This window comes from Nanorana parkeri, unplaced genomic scaffold, assembly GCF_000935625.1.
Source record: "Nanorana parkeri isolate BGI_ZX_2015 unplaced genomic scaffold, ASM93562v1 scaffold278, whole genome shotgun sequence".
NCBI classification, from domain to species: Eukaryota; Metazoa; Chordata; class Amphibia; order Anura; family Dicroglossidae; genus Nanorana; species Nanorana parkeri.
This window is the reverse complement of record NW_017306546.1, coordinates 1,179,267-1,200,888: the sequence shown is the minus strand read 5'-3', so window position 1 is coordinate 1,200,888 and position 21,622 is coordinate 1,179,267. Positions and strand designations below refer to the sequence as shown.

At 40.8% G+C, this 21,622-nt stretch overlaps 1 protein-coding gene across 1 annotated transcript; it reads right to left on the bottom strand.

Moving 5' to 3' along the window:
- Positions 1-5,932: 5,932 nt before the first annotated feature.
- On the bottom strand, positions 5,933-15,186 carry LOC108787678 (ras and Rab interactor 3-like). Its single transcript, XM_018557285.1, has 4 exons — positions 14,487-15,186; positions 7,471-7,785; positions 6,632-6,760; positions 5,933-6,147 (listed from the first exon to the last, which is right to left on the bottom strand). The coding sequence occupies exons 1-4, from the start codon at positions 15,076-15,078 to the stop codon at positions 5,933-5,935; spliced, it is 1,251 nt and encodes a 416-aa protein (XP_018412787.1). The 5' UTR covers positions 15,079-15,186.
- Positions 15,187-21,622: the final 6,436 nt, after the last annotated feature.

Sequence of the window (21,622 nt, the reverse complement as noted above, 5' to 3'; positions counted from 1 at the left end):
CAACAATTTGCTAAGCTAAGGAGCTTGATTGTTCTCTAAGAGTGTGTAAGACTGCCACTTATGTTAGTGTTAGTAGAAGAAACACTGCCCCTTACATTGGTGTCATTGGAAGGAAGACTGTCCCTTACATTGGTCCGTTACATTGATGTTTTTTAACTATATAGCGTTCTGCCACTTCCTGCCAACTAGGCCGCAGCCCTTCATGTGCAGCGAGAGACAGAGGAGAGAGCCCGCCAGGGGTGATGGGACATGGCTACTCAGGTAGAGGCTCCGCTCATGCTCTCATGCTGCTGTCCCCGCAGCAGCCAGCGGCAGCACTGGACTTGGAAGAGGGCAGGGAGGAGCTGGCACCGAAGAATGATGAAGGTCTGGAGCACAGGGAGTTTGTGGACACTTCCCCGCCCAAGCTGAACCCTTGGATCAAGAGCACCCCTCTTATTGGAACTGTTGGGGTACACAGGTGGACTGCAGCACCATGAGGAGCCTTGTCAGGTGCACAAGCAGGGGAATTATCTGGTCAGCTGGAATGGTGGGCTTCTCCTGCATACTTCATGGAAGTGCCTCATGCATGCTGACACAGTGACACTTTCAGGGTTGCACACATGAGCGCCCGAGCCCTGTCAGCTTCCAGGTGGGCTGAGTGCACTCCAGGTGAACAGCGTCAATGCTGTTTTTTCTTACATTGCCAAACCTCTGCAACTGCACTGGGTAGGCGTGCTGATCGTATGGTTTCTGTAGCAGGTACACTAAGCTTACTTGAAGCTGCCAGGCATTAGGTGCTTATGTCCACGAACCCCAGCTATCATCCTTTAGCGTTATTGCTTGTATTGATTTTGTCTGTATATAATATTCCAGGTGCCCAGTGTCGTGTAGACATATTGTAATAGAACAGTACTGCATTACTGCTTTATTTACTGCCGTGCTCTGCGTTCTTTACTACTGAGCGCTGACTTCTTAACTACTGAGCGCTGTGTTCTTTACTACCATGATCTGTGTTCTTATTTTTTGGCAGTACCCCTCCCGAGACTAGAATCTGGATCTGCCCCTGCCCTTACATTGGTGTTATTGGGAGGGAGGCTGCCCAGTATCATTGGTGTCAATGGGGAAAAAGACTGCCCCTTATAGTGGTGTCAGTGAGAGGAAGGCTGCCCCTTTCCCTGGTGCCAGTGAAATTTCTCATTCTGTAGAATTTAGTTGCATGTCATTTTAACCCTCTGGCTTTACTACTTTGTATACTTTTCCACTAACCAAGAAAAAATATGAAGTTCTGACTTTAGTCTGGCTTTCCTGATCTGCACAATTGTTCCAGGTCAGTGACTCAGAAAGTATTACAGCCAGTAGTGCAGTATAACAGCCAGGCAGCTAGCTTTTTCAGAAGGAGATCAGCAATAGTGGGCTCATTGTTTCCCTCAGGAAAAGTTTACCTTAAAGTGACACTAAACTCAGAAGTTAAAAATGCATTTGAGTGCCTTAACTATTAATAAAACAGCTCCTTATTTGTATATCACTCGGCTGTAGATCCTCAAATTATCTCTGAATTGGTGCTGATACTGTCCTTCCTTCTGGAGGGTTCCCCATTGTCCCTGTGTGTGTTGTAAAGTAGCCACCACTCCAAGCTCACTCCCGTGATGGACTGCAATTTCAATACAAATTAGTAAACTAAACATGAGATTGTAGTTCATCACAGGAGTGAGCTCACAGTGGTGGCTACTTTACAACACACACAGGGACCATGGGGAACAAAAGTAGTCACACGCCAGAAAGAAGGACAGTTTCAGCACCAATACAGAGATGATTTGAGGATCTTCAGGCGAGTGATTAACTCCTGAGTTTAGTGTCACTTTGAAGTACAATTCAGTCAACATAGGAAACCAATTAGTGATCACAAATAAGTGATGTACAAATAAGATACATTTATGTTAATAGTTAAGGAATTTGAATTTTTTTTTTTAAATGTAACTCCTGAGTTTAGTGTCACTTTAAGCTGCTGAAGCTGAATTTCCTGAAGTTACACAGAGAATTGTCTGTACTATTTTAATGAACTGATTCAATTTATAAGGCCATGTGCTTTCCAAACCTCAAACAATAGAATTTATAACCAATGAGTCACTGACCACAGAAAGTAGCACCCTGAGCACAAAGCAGCAGATTGTCAAGTTGCATATGATGGAAAGGCAGATTGCCAAGATCAGCTGCCCAATAAGAAAGACGAAACCTAATAAAAAGATAAGACATCATTTACTTTTAAACTATTTGCAGAAGGATTAACTTTATATTGGCTCACAATACCAAATGATTATCAAATGTTTATTTAGCTACTTTAAAAAAGGAAGTAACTTTAAGGAACTTTGTTGTGCCATAACAAAGTCTGAAACTACAACATCCCTACAGATGTTACATTTTGCTTAGGGCTGGATATGTGCATAGCCAACATAGGCTGTGGCCTAGGGAAATTACACAACTGGTGATGGACTACAATCTCAATACAAATCAGTAAACTAAACATGAGATTGTAGTCCATCACGGGAGTGAGCTTGGAGTGCTGGCTACTTTACAACACACACAGGGACTATGGGAACAAAAGTAGCCACCCTCCAGAAGAAAGGACAGTGTCAGCATTAATTCAGAGATGATTTAGGACCTACAGCTGATACAGTGATACACAAATTAGATACATTTTTGTTAATAGTTAAGGTACTTGAGTACATTTTTAAGATTTAACCCCTGAGTTTAGTGTCACTTTAAGTCTGTACACCTAGAACCAAAACTGCAGGCAGAAGAGAATTACATCTCTGTCCATTTGCTTCCTCTTAGTTCTAGATGTACTGATGCAGAATGTGTATTTCAGCCTTCCTGCTCTCAGCTTTGCATACCTCATGATCCTCTTGATTCTGTAAATACTGCACTAAAATTACTAACCGTCCCTGGGTTCGGAGGAGACAGGCATAAGGCAGTTGGCATAGGGTGAAGGAAGTACTGTATAAATTCCATCCTGATTTTATTCCACCCATCTCTTAATAAAATTTAAGCTGGAGCAGTAAGATAATGTTAGGAAAAAGTATTAATTTCCTGTCTTGTTAATCTCTTACGGATGCTGAAGTCTTTGCTGTACCCAAAGAGAACTGTTATTTTTTTTATTTTCTAGCAGACATGTTTTTTAATTAATATGCAGCATGCATAATATACAGTATTGCTCCATTGCAGAAGAAAGGATGTTGTCCACTCACACTGAGATTTTTCAACAAGTTTCAAAAACGAGTGCCCTGGAACTTGGGAGTTAAAACCACGCTGAGAATCACAAACAATGTATAAAATCAGCAGCATAGTTTGTAATTATTGGGTCATCGTTGGCTATTCAAAGTCATTATTGAACTTGGCTTTATGCTAAGCGTTTTTTTCTGTAGGATTGAGAAAAGTCCATTCACCATATGTGTGGCTTATCGATCCATCAGCCAAGTTGGGAAGGTTTCTTGTGGTGCAGCGATCTGTACAGACTTGGGCAGATTTCTAAACTAATTGTCATTCTTGGTGAAGGTGCTACCCATGTATAGTTGTCCTAAGTCCGTGTCTGCACAATGCATGGTAGCCCACCTTCTGTGCTAATGTAATAGACATAACATGAGATTGTATTCTGATACTGGCTGTCTGAATACAATAGCAAGCAGGGGACATTCTTCCATCCATGCTGTTTAGCTTGGAATCGAGTGATTAATTTTAGGGTGTATTGCTAACATTAGTCTGTGTGTGAGCAGACTGAAAGTCTAATCTGGAGATTGAGAGAACCAGTACGGCAGGAAGGACACAAAATATTAATTATTGCGTTCTGCAGTAATGTCCCCCGAAAGGAAGAATCTTGTATTATTCTACTTCACTGACAAACAATTAGCCTGCCAATCTTAAAACACACCATGACAAGTAGACTCACAGGGTTATTCATAAAAGGGTGAAGAGTTTGGAGGAGGCAGGAGAAGTGAACAATCTAGGACAACATAGCTGACCTGGAAAGTGAGCTGAATAGGATAATTTTTCCTAATCAGCTATGTTGACCTAGATTGTTCACTTCTCCTGCCTTCTCCAAACTCTTCACCCTTTTGTGAATAACCCTGTAAGTCCTTGAAATCTTTCTGTTTGATTATTTATTTTACAATGGATTGATATAATTGTTATAACTTTTTGATTGTGACCCTAATTGATGCAGATAAACATGTTGAAGACATGTCCTGTTAAAGAAGTACACAATCTTACATGAAACACTGTTAAGTCATTTTATTTTTTATGTACAGTCCTTATTTTACAGCTGATCCAAACACATACTGATATATAAAAACAATATTAAAATGAATAAAAAATAAAAGATTAAAATAATTATATGACATCGACATTATCGGCATTATCAATTGGATTTATATACAAAATATAACACCTTATGGGTATAAAATACAATGTAAGCCCAGAGTGATGACAGTTGTATGTGGACAAAATCTCCAACCTCTTACAACATTAGGGAACCATGACCCAGAAATGTCTCTTTGCACTTTCCCCTTGCCTTGGAGCCAAGTTTTAATTTGTTTGTCTCTTACTTAACATGTATTTAAAAGACATACCCATTTGAGACTACCTTGTCTATGGGGTAACAGCACTGCAGTGAGAAATTACACGGTAGAATAAAAGCATTGTCACCCTGTTACAGGAAGTGAAAAATGGCAGATCTACTGGCAGGATCAACAGGTAATCAAATTACTCGAGGGACTCAGAAAACAAAAACTGCTAGCTATTTTACAGCTTGTTAAAGTGGAAGTAAAGTGAAAATGAATTTTAAAAATCACACTGAGGTAGGGATTTTGGGCAGAAGAGACATGCAAAGTCTCTTCTGCTAAGAAAAAACCTTCTTCCTCTCTTCCCCAGCTATTTTTTTAATTTTCTATGTACAATGAACAGCGTGTGCACTGTGCAGTGCACTTGGGGGGAAGTCACATCATCAGTGGCCACCCAGTGGTCGATAAGGATGCCTGGAAACCCAGAAGTGGCGGCAGAGGAGATGGCGGTGGTGGCGGAGGACAAAGTGGGCGAGAGTGTAAGATAAGTGTACCATAACATGCAATTATGCTGTGCATACTTGCACAATATGGTGAAACCCACCTAGAACACAGCAGCTTTAGGATGAAAATAATATGAAGTTATTTAAAGAAGAACTCCAAGAAAAGTTTGAATAACCCTTGCAGTGCAGTGGTAGTTGCTCGTTGTTAAGTGCTCGTTTGTCTAAGGATATTGGTGTCGTCACATGCTATACAATGTGCATAGACTGTGTATAGATGTGAGGATGCCGAGGAGCAGTCTCTTTGTGCAGTAGAGGAAGGGACACGCTTCAGTGATCACATAAGCAGGGAGTCGGCTGCTGAGTATAACTTTTTTTTTTAGCACCTAGACAAAAATGAGCACTTTCCCTTGCAGTGCAGGGTAGCCCCACTGCAAGGGTTAATACCAGTTATTCTTCAATGTCGTCAGCCTTTAGGACTCTGATGGCCAACCAGCCAACGAATATTCTGCAGCTACTACATCACTGGAAAATTTCTACTGCTTTCTTTAACCAGGAAGCCTTATAATCTGGGCTGCACTTATGAAAATTATACCTATTACCACGCAACTATTGGCATCCTTTTCCCAAACTTATAAACAAATACCGAGGACATTTTAAAGTCTTGTGTAAGGGAAAAAAACAATATCAGTTATAAAGATCCACTTGAGCGATTATTTTAGTGATCAAGAAATGAAAGTGACACTGCCCTTGCTGTCTGCTTGCCTATGCAGCCCTTAAGCTGTTTATAGTTATCCTCCTAAATATACAAGCAGTCATTTTAAAGGGAACCTGTCCTCACAATAATAGGATTATTATTTTTGTTTGCCATTGGGTAGTGTACAAGCTAATTCTTGGCTATTTTCCATCTGAGGCCAGCAGAGATGCATATTTTTCTGACATTGTCTTATTCACTTGACTGTGTTTTTGAAAAGATTGTTTGTGGTAAACAGTCCGTCTGCGTTGCCACTGGCGGATAGAATTCTGGGCCTCCACACTGAGCTGTCTTGATACAGTGTTGAAGGTGCTTATGTGATACAAAGCTCCAAACAAAGTAGTCAGATAATAGCCACCTGTAAATGAAATATGAGAATTAGTATGGAGTGCCAAAAGATATAACAAGCTCAATAGGCACAAGCCACCTTAGTCTACACTAGATGATTCATTAAGCAAAATAAACATAGTTCATAGGGCACCAAGGGAAGGGTGCACTACAGAGTTTCTCCCCTAGCTATCATGCCCTTAAAGGATAAGTGCACTTTAGCTACATAGTGCACTTATTCCTTTTGCCCTGAGCTATCTGACCGCCTACACTGCTCCCCTACAGATGTGTAGATCGATCTGCCACGGCCTCTGTTGTTTATTCACATCCTCTTTCTTGGCCATGAACCTTCACAGGCTTTACAGGCATATGGGGCTTGTCTATCTTCGAATTCTGGCCGGGAGATGAAGGGGGCAAAATGTTGGGCTGTTCTTAGGGCATCAGTTGCCCTGTTTAAAGTAACTACAGGCTTTCAGTGTCTCTTGACGATCAAATGCAATGAAATGTAATCTCACCTTCTCCTTGAAGCTGGAAAGGATCCACAAGTTCCATCATATACTCCACATCTAACTGAACAGCAGTGAGGTCACATCCAAGCAGAACATTGATCAGAACAGGTAAGAAGTCATCTGCACCAAAGGCTTCTGGTAGAAATAAATTAAAGACGGTTAACAATACTGTAGCCAGCTAAATTGATGTAAGTTGTACTAAAGTTATCTTTTCTAGTATGTAAGATGGTGGAAGTAAAATCAACCTGGCCAGCAAAAAAAAAATGTATCAGCTCTTCCTTGAGGGGTCCAGTGCTAATGGCCAAATGAAGGATGTAAATTTCTTAATATATTCACGGTCTTCCAAGCAGCTTCCTTCCTTTACAAAGGCAGCCGCCACAGTAGCAGTCACTTCATTTGAAACCTCACAAACCTTACTCTTTTTATACAAAATAGAGGTTCTACACTGGGATTCTCCTAGATTATGGATCCCCTCACTATTTTGCATACAATGAAGGTGCCTATAGACATTACAGGTGTATCACCTGATCTGGCCAATTTTAGATGGACTAGAAAAAGATTGTTATGTCTAAGGGTATCTCCAAACTTCTGCATGCAACCAGCCAGTGGAGAACTGACCAGTGGTACTGGATTTATCTGGTGAAAAGGTAATCTAGATAATGCACTCATAGCTCAGTCATTACTTGGTTAATCTAAGCAACTATCCGTTCAACAAATAGTATGTGTTTGAGATTGTGAACTCACAATATGCCCCACTGCCATATAATGACCAAAGCCAACTTCGGCTTCACATAAGTTTATAACAGTATTTGGAGCAATATAAAAACATATATCATCTACCTTACCTTTCTTCCCACTGCATGCTTCCATTGACTCATAAATATGTTTGCAGATTTTCAGCAAGTGGCGTATTTTCTTTTCTGGGGAATAGGATTTGTGCATGAGTGCCAGTTTCTGCTTAATCTTCTCCATGGTGGCAAGCCCAGGAATTCCTGCTCGTGGCTGCTGCTCATCCAGGCTCCATTTCTTCATCTTCTGCTGGTTATCGAGCAACTTCTCCATAGAGCCATCTCTGTTGTGCATCTCCAGTAGTTGAGAGTAAATTGTACTTTGCAAGGGTTTCAGCACACACTTGTACAGAGATGATTCGATGATAGAGGCTGAATAGAAAGTAAATAAGAAGCTATTACCACGCTGCTTAAAGTAATAGATATATTTATATATCTAACCTCAGTTTTGTTAAAGCTGAACTTTAGGCAGATATAAAATACACAAATTATTGCAGTTCTGTAAACATTAATACAATACATTAAAAATTGCATTTTTAAATGCAATTTTTAAATGTAAGAACCTACATCTGACCTGGTATCAGCCTCCTGAAATCCCTGTACAGCAGAGTTCAGAGAGGGAAGGAAGAAGAATTAGAAGGAGCCAATCAGTTATGTGATGACAAGAAGCATACTGGTAAGAAGATAAAGCAGAGTGACAGAGAAATGAGCTCATCACTGTGCTGCTTCTGCTTTCATTGTCCAGTCACAGGCTGGGGCATGTCCGGGACAACCTGGGTTTAGACAAAATCTGTTGAATGATGCTGGCCATCAGACTGTGGACCTCTAGTGGCAAAAAGTACTGCAGGAAAATTCTCTGGATTGATGGTGAACATTGCAGCACAAGCTGATTTTATCTTTAAAAATGCAATTCATTTTTATCTTGTTATTTTTGGCAGTTCTGCTTTAATCTTTTAAAAATCATACATATTTGTAAAGTGACCTTTCAGTAAGAAGTATATGCATTTCATTCTACAAAATAAACAATATTTCAGCATTAGAATGATGTTAAGCAGAGGTTCTCACATCTCTCTTAAAGCCTTACCAACACTGCACGAATCTCTCTTAAAGCCTCATCAGCACTGCACTTATCTCTCTTAAGGTGCCCATACACCATCCCACGATCGTACGATAATCGTACAGTGTATGGAAGGCGTGCGACCGTTTCTACTGTACGGTCGCACGTCTTCCGTCGAACAAGCAGGCTTTAAAACCTAGTGGTTAGTGGCCTGCTTGTTCAACAGCTGCCAAATGGGCCGGTGTGCGCACACGCACACTGCCCGTTTGCAGTGATCGGAAGCCCGCCCATCAGTGCGGTCATCAGAAGGCTTTCGATGATCGCAAGTACGATCTGCCTGTCCAAGATGGGCAGATCGTACGAGCTTTTAATAAGCTTACGACCATCGCAAGACAAAAGTCTTGCGATGTTAAGGTGTATGGGCACCTTAAAAGCCTCACCAACACTGCACGTATCTCTCTTAAAGCCTCACCAACACTGCACGAATCTCTCCTAAAGCCTCACGAACACTGGACTTATCTCTCTTAAAGCCTCACCAACACTGCACGAATCTCTCCCGAAGCCTCATCAACACTGCATGTATCACTCCTAAAACCTCACCAATACTGCTCGTATCACTCCTAAAGCCTCACCAACACTGCACGAATCTCTCCTAAAGCCTCATCAACACTGCACGTATCACTCCTAAAACCTCACCAACACTGCACGTATTACTTCTAAAGCCTCACCAACGCTGCACGTATTACTCCTAAAGCTTCACCAATACTGCACGTATAACTCCTAAAGCTTTACCAACATTGCACGAATCTCTCCTAAAGCTTAACCAACGCTGCACGAATTTCTCCTAAAGCCTCCCCAACACTGCAGGAATCTCTCCTAAAGCCTCATCAACATTGCACGTATTACTCCTAAAGCCTCATCAACATTGCACGTATTACTCCTAAAACCTCACCAACACTGCAAATATCTCTCCTAAAGCCTCACCAACACTGCACGAATCTCTCCTAAAGCCTCACCAACACTGCTCATACCTCTCCTAAAGCCTCACCAACATGCACGCATCACTCCTAAAGCCTCACCAATACTGCACGCATCACTCCTAAAGCTTCACCAACACTGCAGGTATCTTTCCTAAAGCCTCCTCAACACTGCACGTATCTCTCCTAAAGCCTCACCAACACTGCACGTATCTCTCCTAAAGCCTCACCAACACTGCTCATATCTCTCCAAAAGCCTCACCAACACTGCACGTACAGTATCTTTCCTAAAGCCTCACCAACACTGCACGTATCTCTCCTAAAGCCTCACCAACCCTGCTCATATCTCTCCTAAAGCCTCACTAATACTGCACGCATCACTCCTAAAGCCTCACCAACACTGCACGTATCTCTCCTAAAGCCTCACCAACACTGCACGTATCTCTCCTAAAGCCTCACCAACACTGCACGTATCTCTCCTAAAGCCTCACCAACACTGCACGTATCTCTCCTAAAGCCTCACCAATACTGCATGCATCACTCCTAAAGCCTCACCAACACTGCAGGTATCTCGCCTAAAGCCTCACCAACACTGCACGTATCTCTCCTAAAGCCTCACCAACACTGGACGAATCTCTATTAAAGCCTCACCAACACTGCACGTATCTCTCCTAAAGCCTCACGAACACTGCACGTATCTCTCCTAAAGCCTCACCAACACTGCACGTATCTCTCCTAAAGCCTCACCAACACTGCTCATATCTCTCCTAAAGCCTCACCAATACTGCACACATCACTCCTAAAGCCTCACCAACACTGCAGATATCTCTCCTAAAGCCTCACCAACACTGCACGTATCTCTCCTATAGCCTCACCAACACTGCACGTATCTCTCCTAAAGCCTCACCAACAGTGGCGGAACTACCGCCGGTGCCGGGCACCGGGGCCTGTGGCTGTGGGGGGGCCCAGTGGGGTCCAGTCCTGGGCTCCCCCACAGCCTCAGTGGGGTCCGATCCGTTTTTTTTTGGCAGTGCACGGTCCCGGTGTTCGAACACCGGGGCCCCGCACTGCCGACGGGCATGTCAGTGAGGGGGCGGGTCCTGTGACTCCCCTCCCGGCCGCGTCCATAGTAACAAGCAGCGGGAGGGGAGGTGAGTCACAGGAGGCGTGTGTGTGTCACAAGCCCCGCCCCCTGCAGTGCTCAAATCGAAACTTCCTGGCATGCGGTCCTCTGTCTGGGTAAGTCCGAGCGTGGGGTTGGGGGGGGGGCTAGAGTATAATAGTTGTGAAATGCTATTTGATGTTATCAGACAAGTGGATTATAATGGGGAATATTACACTGTAATGTTCCCTATTATAATCTATTTTGATCCGCTCCCGCCCGCCCCCCCACCCCTGTCTTGGGAGGGGGGCCCAAGATAAAATCTTGCACCAGGGCCCTTTGGTTATTAAGTCCGCCACTGCTCACCAATACTGCACGCATCATTTCTAAAGCCTCACCAACACTGCAGGTATCTCTCCTAAAGCCTCACCACCACTGCACATATCTCTCCTAAAGCCTCACCAACACTGCACTTACATTATCTTTCCTAAAGCCTCCCCAACACTGCACGTATCTCTCCTAAAGCCTCACCAACACTGCACGTATCTCTCCTAAAGCCTCACCAACACTGCACGTATCTCTCCTAAAGCCTCACCAACACTGCACGTATCTCTCCTAAAGCCTCACCAATCTCTCCTAAAGCCTCGCCAACACTGCATGCAAATATCTGATGATTCTGTCAAAAATACAGTAAGCCCCTAACTTCCTGTTTAAACTGACAATTCTGCCTTTGCTGCCCTGGAATCTCAAGCACTGTTATCAGCCCTGCCCAGTCCTTCCATGCTGAGCTACAGAATACCTCCCCTTTGTGTTATGGACATGAGACTTGTTGTATGAAGCTTGAGGCTGTTCAATAGGAAGCTGCAAAGGACGGAAAGGGGCAGTCATGCTTCAGCACTCAGAAAGGCCCGCCATTTGGCTGTATCTCCAGGCTTTCTGAGTCTCATTATTATCACCCTATTGTTATTTGTCTCATGTTATTTGTCTCAGGAGTGTACATGCTAATCTTTCTCAGAGTGAGGGAGTAATGATTTCTTCCATTTGTAAACTGCGTGTAGACTAACGTAGGTCTACATTTTTAGACATCCCTTGGTAACCCCCTCCTGTTCTGCTAACTTCAACAAGTCTCCTGAGGTCTTCTGAACCTCTGTGTGATACTTTTAATGTAGTAGGTCAAAGTCAGACCTTAGCTCAATACCTAACCCCAGTAATCCTCTTTTCACAATAACATTATAGTTAAGGGCCACATTTGTTCCCATCAATGACCTACAAAACCATTTGTCCAATTAAACTTGTCCAATTTTGTGTGTGTTTGTATATAAAAGTGTTAGCTGTATTCTACGCTTGTGTAAGGAGTTTCCTGATATAAAAGAAAATCTTTTTTCATTCTCATAATGAGTATAGGAAATTCTGGCTTTAGAATAGTTATATGTGTATTATACAGAGGCTGGGGCAGGTATTTAATTTCCTAGGTATAGTGGTGACATATCTCTTCTTTTACATTGATGTGCAACCACAGTATACATATTGAAGCAAGAACTATAGTGTGAACGGAAGTCTCAGCCTGCAATGTAAAACCACAGAGGCATTCTTTTTCTGAGAATAGTCTCCTCATCTTACACCAAAGTATTGATAAAAGTAACCAGAACATGCAGGAATTGTATACACATTCTATGAAAAGATATTTAAATTTAAAACTGTCACCTCTTGTATAAATGTCCAAAATTTTAAGACTGATGGTGGATGCCCCTCCCCAATTAACTAGTACTTTCTATGCCTTTTTGGAAAAAAGATATATATCTGTGGTTTAGTGTATATTTCTGTATAAAATACTGTTTATTTTCTGGGTCAATCCAAATACTTTACTAGCTTGGATCTGCGGCAGCACTTAAGGAGAACACAAAAAAAAGTACTGCTCCTCCATGGCTCAGGAAAGGTATGAGGCAGGTGCTTGCCTCGTCCTTGCTCCAATATGCTCATACAAATAGAAGAAAAGCTGGCCACACACCAGATTCCACTGGGATAGTTAATTGAAGTTTGTACCATATCACTGGTGTCCTGTCCAAGGTCCGGCCACTGATGCTTTTCACCCAAACCACGGGCATATTTATAGAGATGAGGGTGGACCAGGGTAGCGTGTGCTTTATGCCATCAAATTCATGTGCATGTCTGTACATGGTAACACAATTAAAGGGGACCAGCCTTATATCTCACCAAGAAACAGCATACAAGAAATATAGCTAGCTTATAATATACATATCATACAATGTCCTGCAAATTCAGCAATGGTATTTTTTGCAGGACATTGTATGATATTGTATGCTATGTATAATATATGCTATGCTATACTATGCTATGTATAATGTATGCTATGTTTCTTGGTGAGATTTAAGGCTGGTCCACTTTTTTGTATTACCATGTAATGATACGCAGAGGAACTTGATGATATAAAGCACAGTCTAAACTGGTCCACTCTCATCTCTACGACTAAGCCTGTGATTGGGTGAAACGGATCAGACGGGGCGGACCTTGGGTGGGACACCAGTGATGTGGTACAAGCTTCAATAAACTATTCCAGTGGAATCTGGTGTGCGGACAGCTTTTCTTCTGTTTGTTTGCGGCAACATTTGTTGTGTTTATAAAGATGGTAGGTAAAAAAAAGTTGCGGGAAAATACCAAATACAAACCAAAGAATCGGACAAATCTTTGGTGAATACTCAGCCAACAAGTGGCACATTTGTGTGTTGACTGTGAAGCAAGGAAAAAGATCATTGCAGGCTCCATAAGAAATCTTTGGGGTGTTGAATTTTAGAAAAACAAATGTAACATTTTCTGCTTTAAGGGAAAACCCTACGGTATTAAAACCAGCACTTAAAGTGAACCTGTGATATCCAAAAGAGTGTCTAAGGTAACAGAAGTGTTGAAGTTCCTACATCCCAGCTTCTCCCCAATAAGATCAGGCCCTGTCTGCTCCTAGCATTAAGCTTTATCCATTGTTATACAACTGTGATTACTTTTCTGTCATTTGACAGTTTCCTAACAGAGGTGAGTTAGCACAGAGAACAGTGGATCTTACTATCTGTTCTGGCATAAGTGGAGGTCCTATGTACAACCAGGGTGATGCTTACCCTTCAGCACTTTTGTAACATTAAGCACGCAGTAGTGTAGGCCAGGATCGCTTGAACATTAAACAAGGAAATCCAAAATTTGATGAGTCTTTTTTGGAATAGGTGCACTCATCAGCAAATTTGATGATGTATGTGCTTTATTTAAGTTTTCCAGATTAATGATATGTCTCCCAATGCCTGGTGAATCTTTGGCTCTTTATAAAATAATCTCTTTTAAAACACTATAGTAATGACACCTGGAACTAATACAGCAAAATGTAATACCCAACCACTGTTATGTTACGAAATAGCCATGCAATTACATACAGTATTTACTTCCTTTATATTTCCTCTATGTTTCTTAGTAATGTAACTGGTACATCTGTTTCTATTTTTTCCAGCTTAATGTATGAAATGTCCTGGGAACCAGTTGATGATATCATCCAGAAATTACATACACTCACTGCCTGTCAGAACGTGTAAACATGCATGGTCTTCCAATAAACCCTACTGTTCTATGCACACATCCTGTACACATACTCCAATTCATATCCAGACTTATCCATATCCAGAAAAACGCAATTACGCAAATGATTATCTGACTCCATAATGAGGCCCTAAATGTTGGATATATATTGTATACAGCACAAGGGTCCACTTGTAATAACATGGGACTCAATTAGGTAATAAATCATGGTACAATTTCAGGATTGTATAAAGTGTAGCTAGTTGTGTTCTATTTTATTTTTCCTATGCTGTCTCACTATATGAGTTGTCAGTAATTAATTTCATAAATTTTAAAGCACACTAGAGAACAGTGTATTTCATACCAATTTTGATTTCCTCAATTTCTTGACGATCCAGAATTTCCAAAGTCTCATTGCTATCCAGCAGATGGTTCCTCAAGTTAGTAAGCAGTTGACGTATACCCTGTAGCATCTCTGTAGAAGAAAGATATACAACAGATCGTTTTTGTAGTTGGATAATGAATGTTTGAACAGTTCCACCCAGGTAAGATGAAGGGTCTTCTGCCAGTTGTTGGATTCTATTTACCAGGTGTTTCTCTGGAGAAACCAGCCCAGTTAGTGCTGTGCTAACCGCTAGTAGACTATGTCTGACTATATCTCCAAGTCCATGTGAATGGTGTCTCTTTGGCCTCAGGGAGCTACGTTCTCCATCTTCCTCAACACTACTAATGGATACAGAATCCAACTCTGGAAGCGGAGGGAGGAGGAAACTGTCAGAGGAACTTAGAGAAGTGTCCGAATTAGCTTTCTTCAAAGTAGCGTTTACATGTTCCTCTTGAATCCAGGACACCCTGTGTTGACGCGAAGCACATTTCTTTTCCTGCGACAACCTTAGTGTTTTATTGTTGTCACTGAAACTATTATCCAAAGTTTGTGTTTCATTTAATTCCACCATGCTTTCTCTTTTTGGCTCACTTACAGTATGTACACATATTACAGATTTCCTAAGCAGCTTTGGAGTACTGGGATTTGAATCTGAAGTTTCTTGGGCCTTTCCGCAGCAATCATTTAAGTTTTGATCTTGATTAATTAAAACTTTAGGATCCGCCATACATAGTTCTTCACAAATATCTGGGGGTTTGTCTGTACTGCTGAGATTATCAGCATGTATATCTGCAGGCATAATGAAACAGGAAGAATTAACACTCATTACCACATCACAGGAGAAGTAACAACAAGGCTACGTCAAGTTCTGATTGTGCTAATATCTCACTTAACTTTAGGCCTTTATCACAATGTTTCTTGCAATGTGCTGTATAAGAAGAGAGTTATTTATTGATCATGACTGAATAGCACAATCATTTTTATAATGTTGTATCATATTATTTCTATGATGATGATTGTAATAAAAATCTATCACAGAAATTTAGTTTGTATAGCTGAGTGGCTGCCTGGGCCTTGTAGTGTCCACCCCCTGGCACTCATGGTACTTATACTACTGGCTAAGGGAACCCTCATAATGACCATAACATACACTATATTGCCAAAAGTATCAGGACACCCCTCCAAATCATTGGATTCAGGTGTTTCGTGAAATTTTCTTGCTACTAAATATTCCACGGTCAACTGTTGAAGCAACTGGGAACAGCAGCAACTCAGTCACGAAGTGGTAGGCCACGTAAAATGACAGAGCGGAGTCAACGCATGCTGAAGTGTACAGTGCGCGGAAGTCACCAACTGTCTGCAGAGTCAATAGCTATAGACCTCCAAACTTTGTGTGGCCTTCAGATTGGCACAACAACAGAGTGTATAGAGCTTCATGGAATGGGTTTCCATGTTCGAGCACCTGCATCCAAGCCTTGCATCACCAAGTGCAATGCAAAGCGTCAAATGCAGTGGTGTAAAGCACGCCGCCACTGAAATCTAGTGGAAAAAGTGGAGACGTGTTCTCTGGAGTGACTTCTCTGTCTGGCAATCTGATGGACGTGTCTGGGTTTGGCGGTTGCCAGAAGAACGGTACTTGCCTGACTGCATTGTGCCAAGTGTAAAGTTTGGTGGAGGGAGGATTATGGTGTGGGGTTGTTATTCAGGGGTTGGGCTTGGCCCCTTAGTTCCAGTGAAGGCATCAGCATACCAAGACATTTTGGACAATTTCATGCTCCCAACTTTGTGGGAACAGTTTGGGGATGGCCCTTCCTGTTACAACATGACTGCACACCAGTGCACAAAGCAAGGTCCATAAAGACATGGATGAGCGAGTTTGGGGTGGAGGAACTTGACTTAACTGCACAGAGTCCTGACCTCAACCCGATAGAACACCTATGGGATGAATTAGAGCGGAGACTGCGAGCCCGGCCTTCTCGTCCAACATCATTACCTGACCTGACAAATGAGCTTCTGGAAGAATGGTCAAACATTCCCATAGTGTTTAGGAGTGTGTCACTCCTAAACCTTGTGGACGCTTTCCCAGAAGAGTTGAAGCTGTTATAGCTGCAAAGGTTGGGCCAACTCAATATTGAACCCTACGGACTGAGACTGAGATGCCATTAAAGTTCATGTGCGTGTAAAGTCAGGCATCCAAATACATTTGGCAATATACATAGTATTTGAGGTTGAATAAAGACATTAGTCCATCAAGTCCAACCTATTAGGATCTCATTTTACGAGTACCTGGTTTCCCGTAGCCAGTTCTCTATCCACGTACACACCACCTCATCTATGCCCATAGTGTATGTTAATGATGCTGTTTCGTTATTATCGTTGCTGCAAATATTAAAACCAGTTTGAAATGTTGGAGATAACACACATGCTTTATATACAGAGTTAAGCTGGATTCCCACCTATGTGGTCGGGGCAACACAAATTTAAAGTAAAACATGCATTACTGCAATGTATATTTGCTTTGTGCTGCATTACCATTAATTCTCTTCACATTGAACACACATAGACAGTATCAACCAACACACTTGCACTTCAGCACATCACAATGTATGTATGTATATACATTATATTGCAGTGTGCTGGGTTTCCCAATAGGTAGTGCAGGTATGCATTTAGATATTAGCAGTTACACCATCTTTGGAAATGGAGAGAAAATTATTCATGTACTTTTTTTAGAGGTTTAAGCAGCTATGTTTTCAAAGCTGAACTCCAGGCAAAAAACATCTTAAAATATATATGCCTCAATAGCAACAAAATATAAAAAATAAACTTTATATGCAGCAAATGCCTTTGAAAATCCAGATATTCCTTGCAAAATAGGAGCTCCACACACTAAAGGCTCACTGCAGAAAACTACAGGAGGGGCGGAGACAAGACTAGTCACCAGGTACAGGGAGAGGGAGCAGCAATGACTGGTCTTTATTACAGGAAGTTCCTGCACAGAGGCAAAGTTTCACACTGAATTACTGCACAGATCAGGGAGAAATACACAAAGGACACCAAGATTCAAGTGAGAATACACATTACAGTTGTATTTAGACAATATTTGTTTATCCCAGGGTTTAGCTTTAAACCATATGTAAAATATTTTTAAATTATCTTAGAAAATAATTAGAATTGGTAATATTATTATGTAACGCATTAAACCTTCTGCTTTATACATTACACTAGAGTATATCTAAAATCCAAAACTAAGGAGTAGTTAGAACCCTGTCAGGCATTTAATTTATATATCTGCATTCCATTGGGAATTTTCTTCACTTCCTGTCCTATAGACAGAACAGAATGTAAGAGGAGCTATCTCCAAAATAAGGCAAATCCCCCTTTAGACAGTTGTCACCAGAACCAGTGACTCCAATGATTTTCCCTCTATTTCTGTTGAAGTGAGAAATCAAAATTATGGATGCCAGGACACACAGAGGGGGTGAATCCACGCAGCGGGGATGCATACGGCAATAACACCTGGACAGGGGTTCCAACCCTTCTGTACTACATCATAAATTAAAAAACTATTTGAATTTAGATTCCCTTCAATGCTAATTACAATATATGTTTCTCACATGGGTTTCTCTCACCTTCCAGTGCAGGTCCAAGTCTGATTTCTTCATGCTCTTGTTCAGGCCTCCATGGTACACTCTTTCTTTTCTCTTTTACTTGACTTTGTGAATTATGTGTGAGCCACGTGTCTCCGTGTTCATGCAGAAATAGAGGATTGATGATACAGAGGGCTCCATTTTCGGATGTCACCTGGATTGAACAGAAATGTTGCACAGGCTTGTTGCTTTGTTGTAGATCCAGTTTCATTATTTAGCAGGGAAAATCCAGTAGGAATTGCATATACCCTTCCACAGAATCCTTAAATGAAGTAGAGACAAAACTAAATTTGTGCCTGAATGTTAGACAGCTGAAATCATGACAATATTCAACCTCATCCTGAGCCACAATCACACCTATATTTAGACAAACTGTCATCGTTTTTCTAAGCCCCACCACGATTGAGGAGCCACAATTTCAGAGCTAGAATAGAGAAGTGTAAAGTAATGCCTATATGATACTATGGTCGATATCACACATTCTTGGTTTTTGGACAGCTAATACAAATTTATCTAAAAAATGCCATACTCCAAAGTAATTGATCAGCTTTCACTAGTCAGATCACCGAGGTGCCGTTTATACCTAGGCATATGGGTTTTTAATGGAACCCAATGCATATTCACACACCAAACAACACCTATGGCCCTCGATGCACTAGAACACATACATATGTGCTGCACTTCGTTGCAGTGCTCTGAAAAAAAAGAGCCAGGTGCAGGGTTTGTTTTTGGTGCATGGATGTACATTGAGGATCCATAAAAAATGGCTGGGCACGTGCAACCATGCAACTACCACAGTGCATGTCCACGCATTAAACAAGGTTCCCTAAAACATACTGAAATATGATTTTTTTTTTTGCCACGGATTACTACATTTGCACAGCGCCTATACTAAATCTTTCCTTTTTTTGTTTATGTAAGACTTTAAGCCACTGTACATGAATTGCACATATCACATGGACTGTAATATATACTGTATTCATTTATATTTAATACATGCTTGCACTAATACTATCGATGGCACAGTTGCCTTTAATAAAGTCTATTTTATCTATGCATTGCATGGATGCTGCAACCCTGTGGGCATGTGCTTGTGGCACGGTATTGCAATAGTACATTTTTAATGGATGGAAAAAAAACAATGTTCTGGAGCTGGCAATATTGCCTCCTGAACACAGGGCAGGTGCTTCTCTACCTCCCTCTGAAAAGTGCTCCACCACAGATCATTTTTCAGCGTGGTGGTGGAGCCTTCTTGCCTGTCTGAACGAGGCCTACTTGTAGATGTAGTGGGCAGGGCACACACAGCTAACAAAGCAGCCAGATCATGGATGGCATATTGGTTGTTCTGTTAGTTGCAAGGAAGGCATGTAACGTGTTAATTTACCCATGTTAAATCTATTCAATTTATTGTTGTAATTATATACATATATTTATTTATTTATTTTGTTGCGGTCAGTTTAGTAGCCTGGTACTGGGCATATACAGCTAATAATAACTGTTCACAAAGGATATTGCTGTATCATTTCTGTTTTTAGTAATGGAGCAGTTTAGGGAAGTTCAGTATGACATAATTCCCTTATTTCTGGTCATAACATATTCTAAGGCCGATAAGGAAGTGCAAGCATACAGATGTTAGGTACTGCTTTCTGCCAATTAGCTAAAGCTAAGTGTTTTTTTGTATCCCTGGAGCAATAAAACTCTTCTAAAATAAATGAGACATCCATGAGCACAGCACAGAAGATATTTTCGATGAGAACACATTTTCACATTATAAAAGACATGACTGCTAAAGAGTGGGGGAAGAGGATAACAAAAATACCGTCATTTAAACAGAAGTTCTGCATTTTGTATTCTTATCTTGGTGACCTGATATTTTTCTGCTGGAGTTAGGCTGTACAGCTGGGTCATCCCCTGCCCCCAGTCTGTGAATTGACAGTAAAGGATCAGCAGTAGACTATTCATCTGCTCACTCTGCTTGCTTCTCTTGTTGGCACATCCTTATCAGCACATCTGTATACAGAACCCCTGATTGGCTCCTAATGCTGCCCCTATATCTCTCAGGCTTTGTGCTGCACTGCAGGGCATGACATGAGGCTGATACTAAAGCAAATTCAGGTACTTACACTACTATCTAAAATACGTTTAATTGTTTTTAATGAACCATAACGGCATAGAGTCTGCATTTCAGCTATAAAAGGTGATTTTTTTACAGGATAATGTATAATTCATAAGACAGAATACGCAGTTCTATCATTTAAAGCTATACTTGTACTATATGAAGAATTGGCAAATCGGGCATAAAAGATTTTTTTGCATGGCTCTATTTATTGAATAATAAACCACTTGTGTTTTTAGATTTATGATGGAAGTGGTGACATAAATACTTTCTATTTTAAGAATGCACTGCTGTACTTTCTCACACACCCTATTGTAAGTATAAAGTCCAAACTCTTGTTTGTTTAATTTTGGAAAAAATAGATGGTGGTTAAACCACCAGTTTTGGGCATCAAAACTGAATCACATACTCAAGATGAGGCCAAACCAGTGTTTTAATACATGAGTGTACTCTGCCTGCTTTGTTAAGAGTCCCCCAGGCATTGCATGCTAATACTAAGTTTGTGGTCCACTAGGACCCCCAAATCTTTATCTGTCACTGATTCTCCTAGTGTAACCCACTTCAGGAAGAATTGCAAGAGTAAATGTATCTTAGAATAAAACTTTTTTCCAACCTTCTCATGTTGATTTTTCCATAATATAAAATAAATAAAGAATCTAAAAGGGGAAAGTGAGAACCCCTCATTTGGGTTTCAACAGGTGTGCAGCACCAGAAACTCAAGCAAAGAAATCACGCCAGTTGAGTCCTACAAAAATACTCTAATAAACTATTTTAACACCCCAGTATCAACCAAAATCTGAAATATCCATTTTGAAGTGATTTACCCTATAAAGCAGGCCAATAAAACACATTTAAACATAGTTTCTTATTCAGGTTTTACAAAATACAGGTAATTTTAACAGCAGATGTAAGGCCCGTATAATGTATCATAACAAAGGTTGCCACAGAGACACAGAGCATCACGTTTTCAGTAAAGCAAAGTATCTCATCCCTTCTATTACTTTTATTTATCAGTCCCAGCTAGAGCTGTCAATAATGCTTTATGTTAATATTTAAGAACAAGTTCACACGTTAATAAACCAATTCAGTTATTATGTTATCCTAGACATTAATAAAAATGAGAAAGATAATAAAGAATACAGAATAACACAATTTTAAGAGACGCAAATATATAAAAGAAAGACAAATCAATTGCAATTTATATATACAATGTTTTTGAAAATAAAAAACTTGTACACTCGCACTTGAGACCACTATTAGTATTATTATACAGTATTTATATAACACCAACAGTTTGAAATCACTATAACTTCTTATTCTAATAGTATTATGTATATAACTAAATGTTT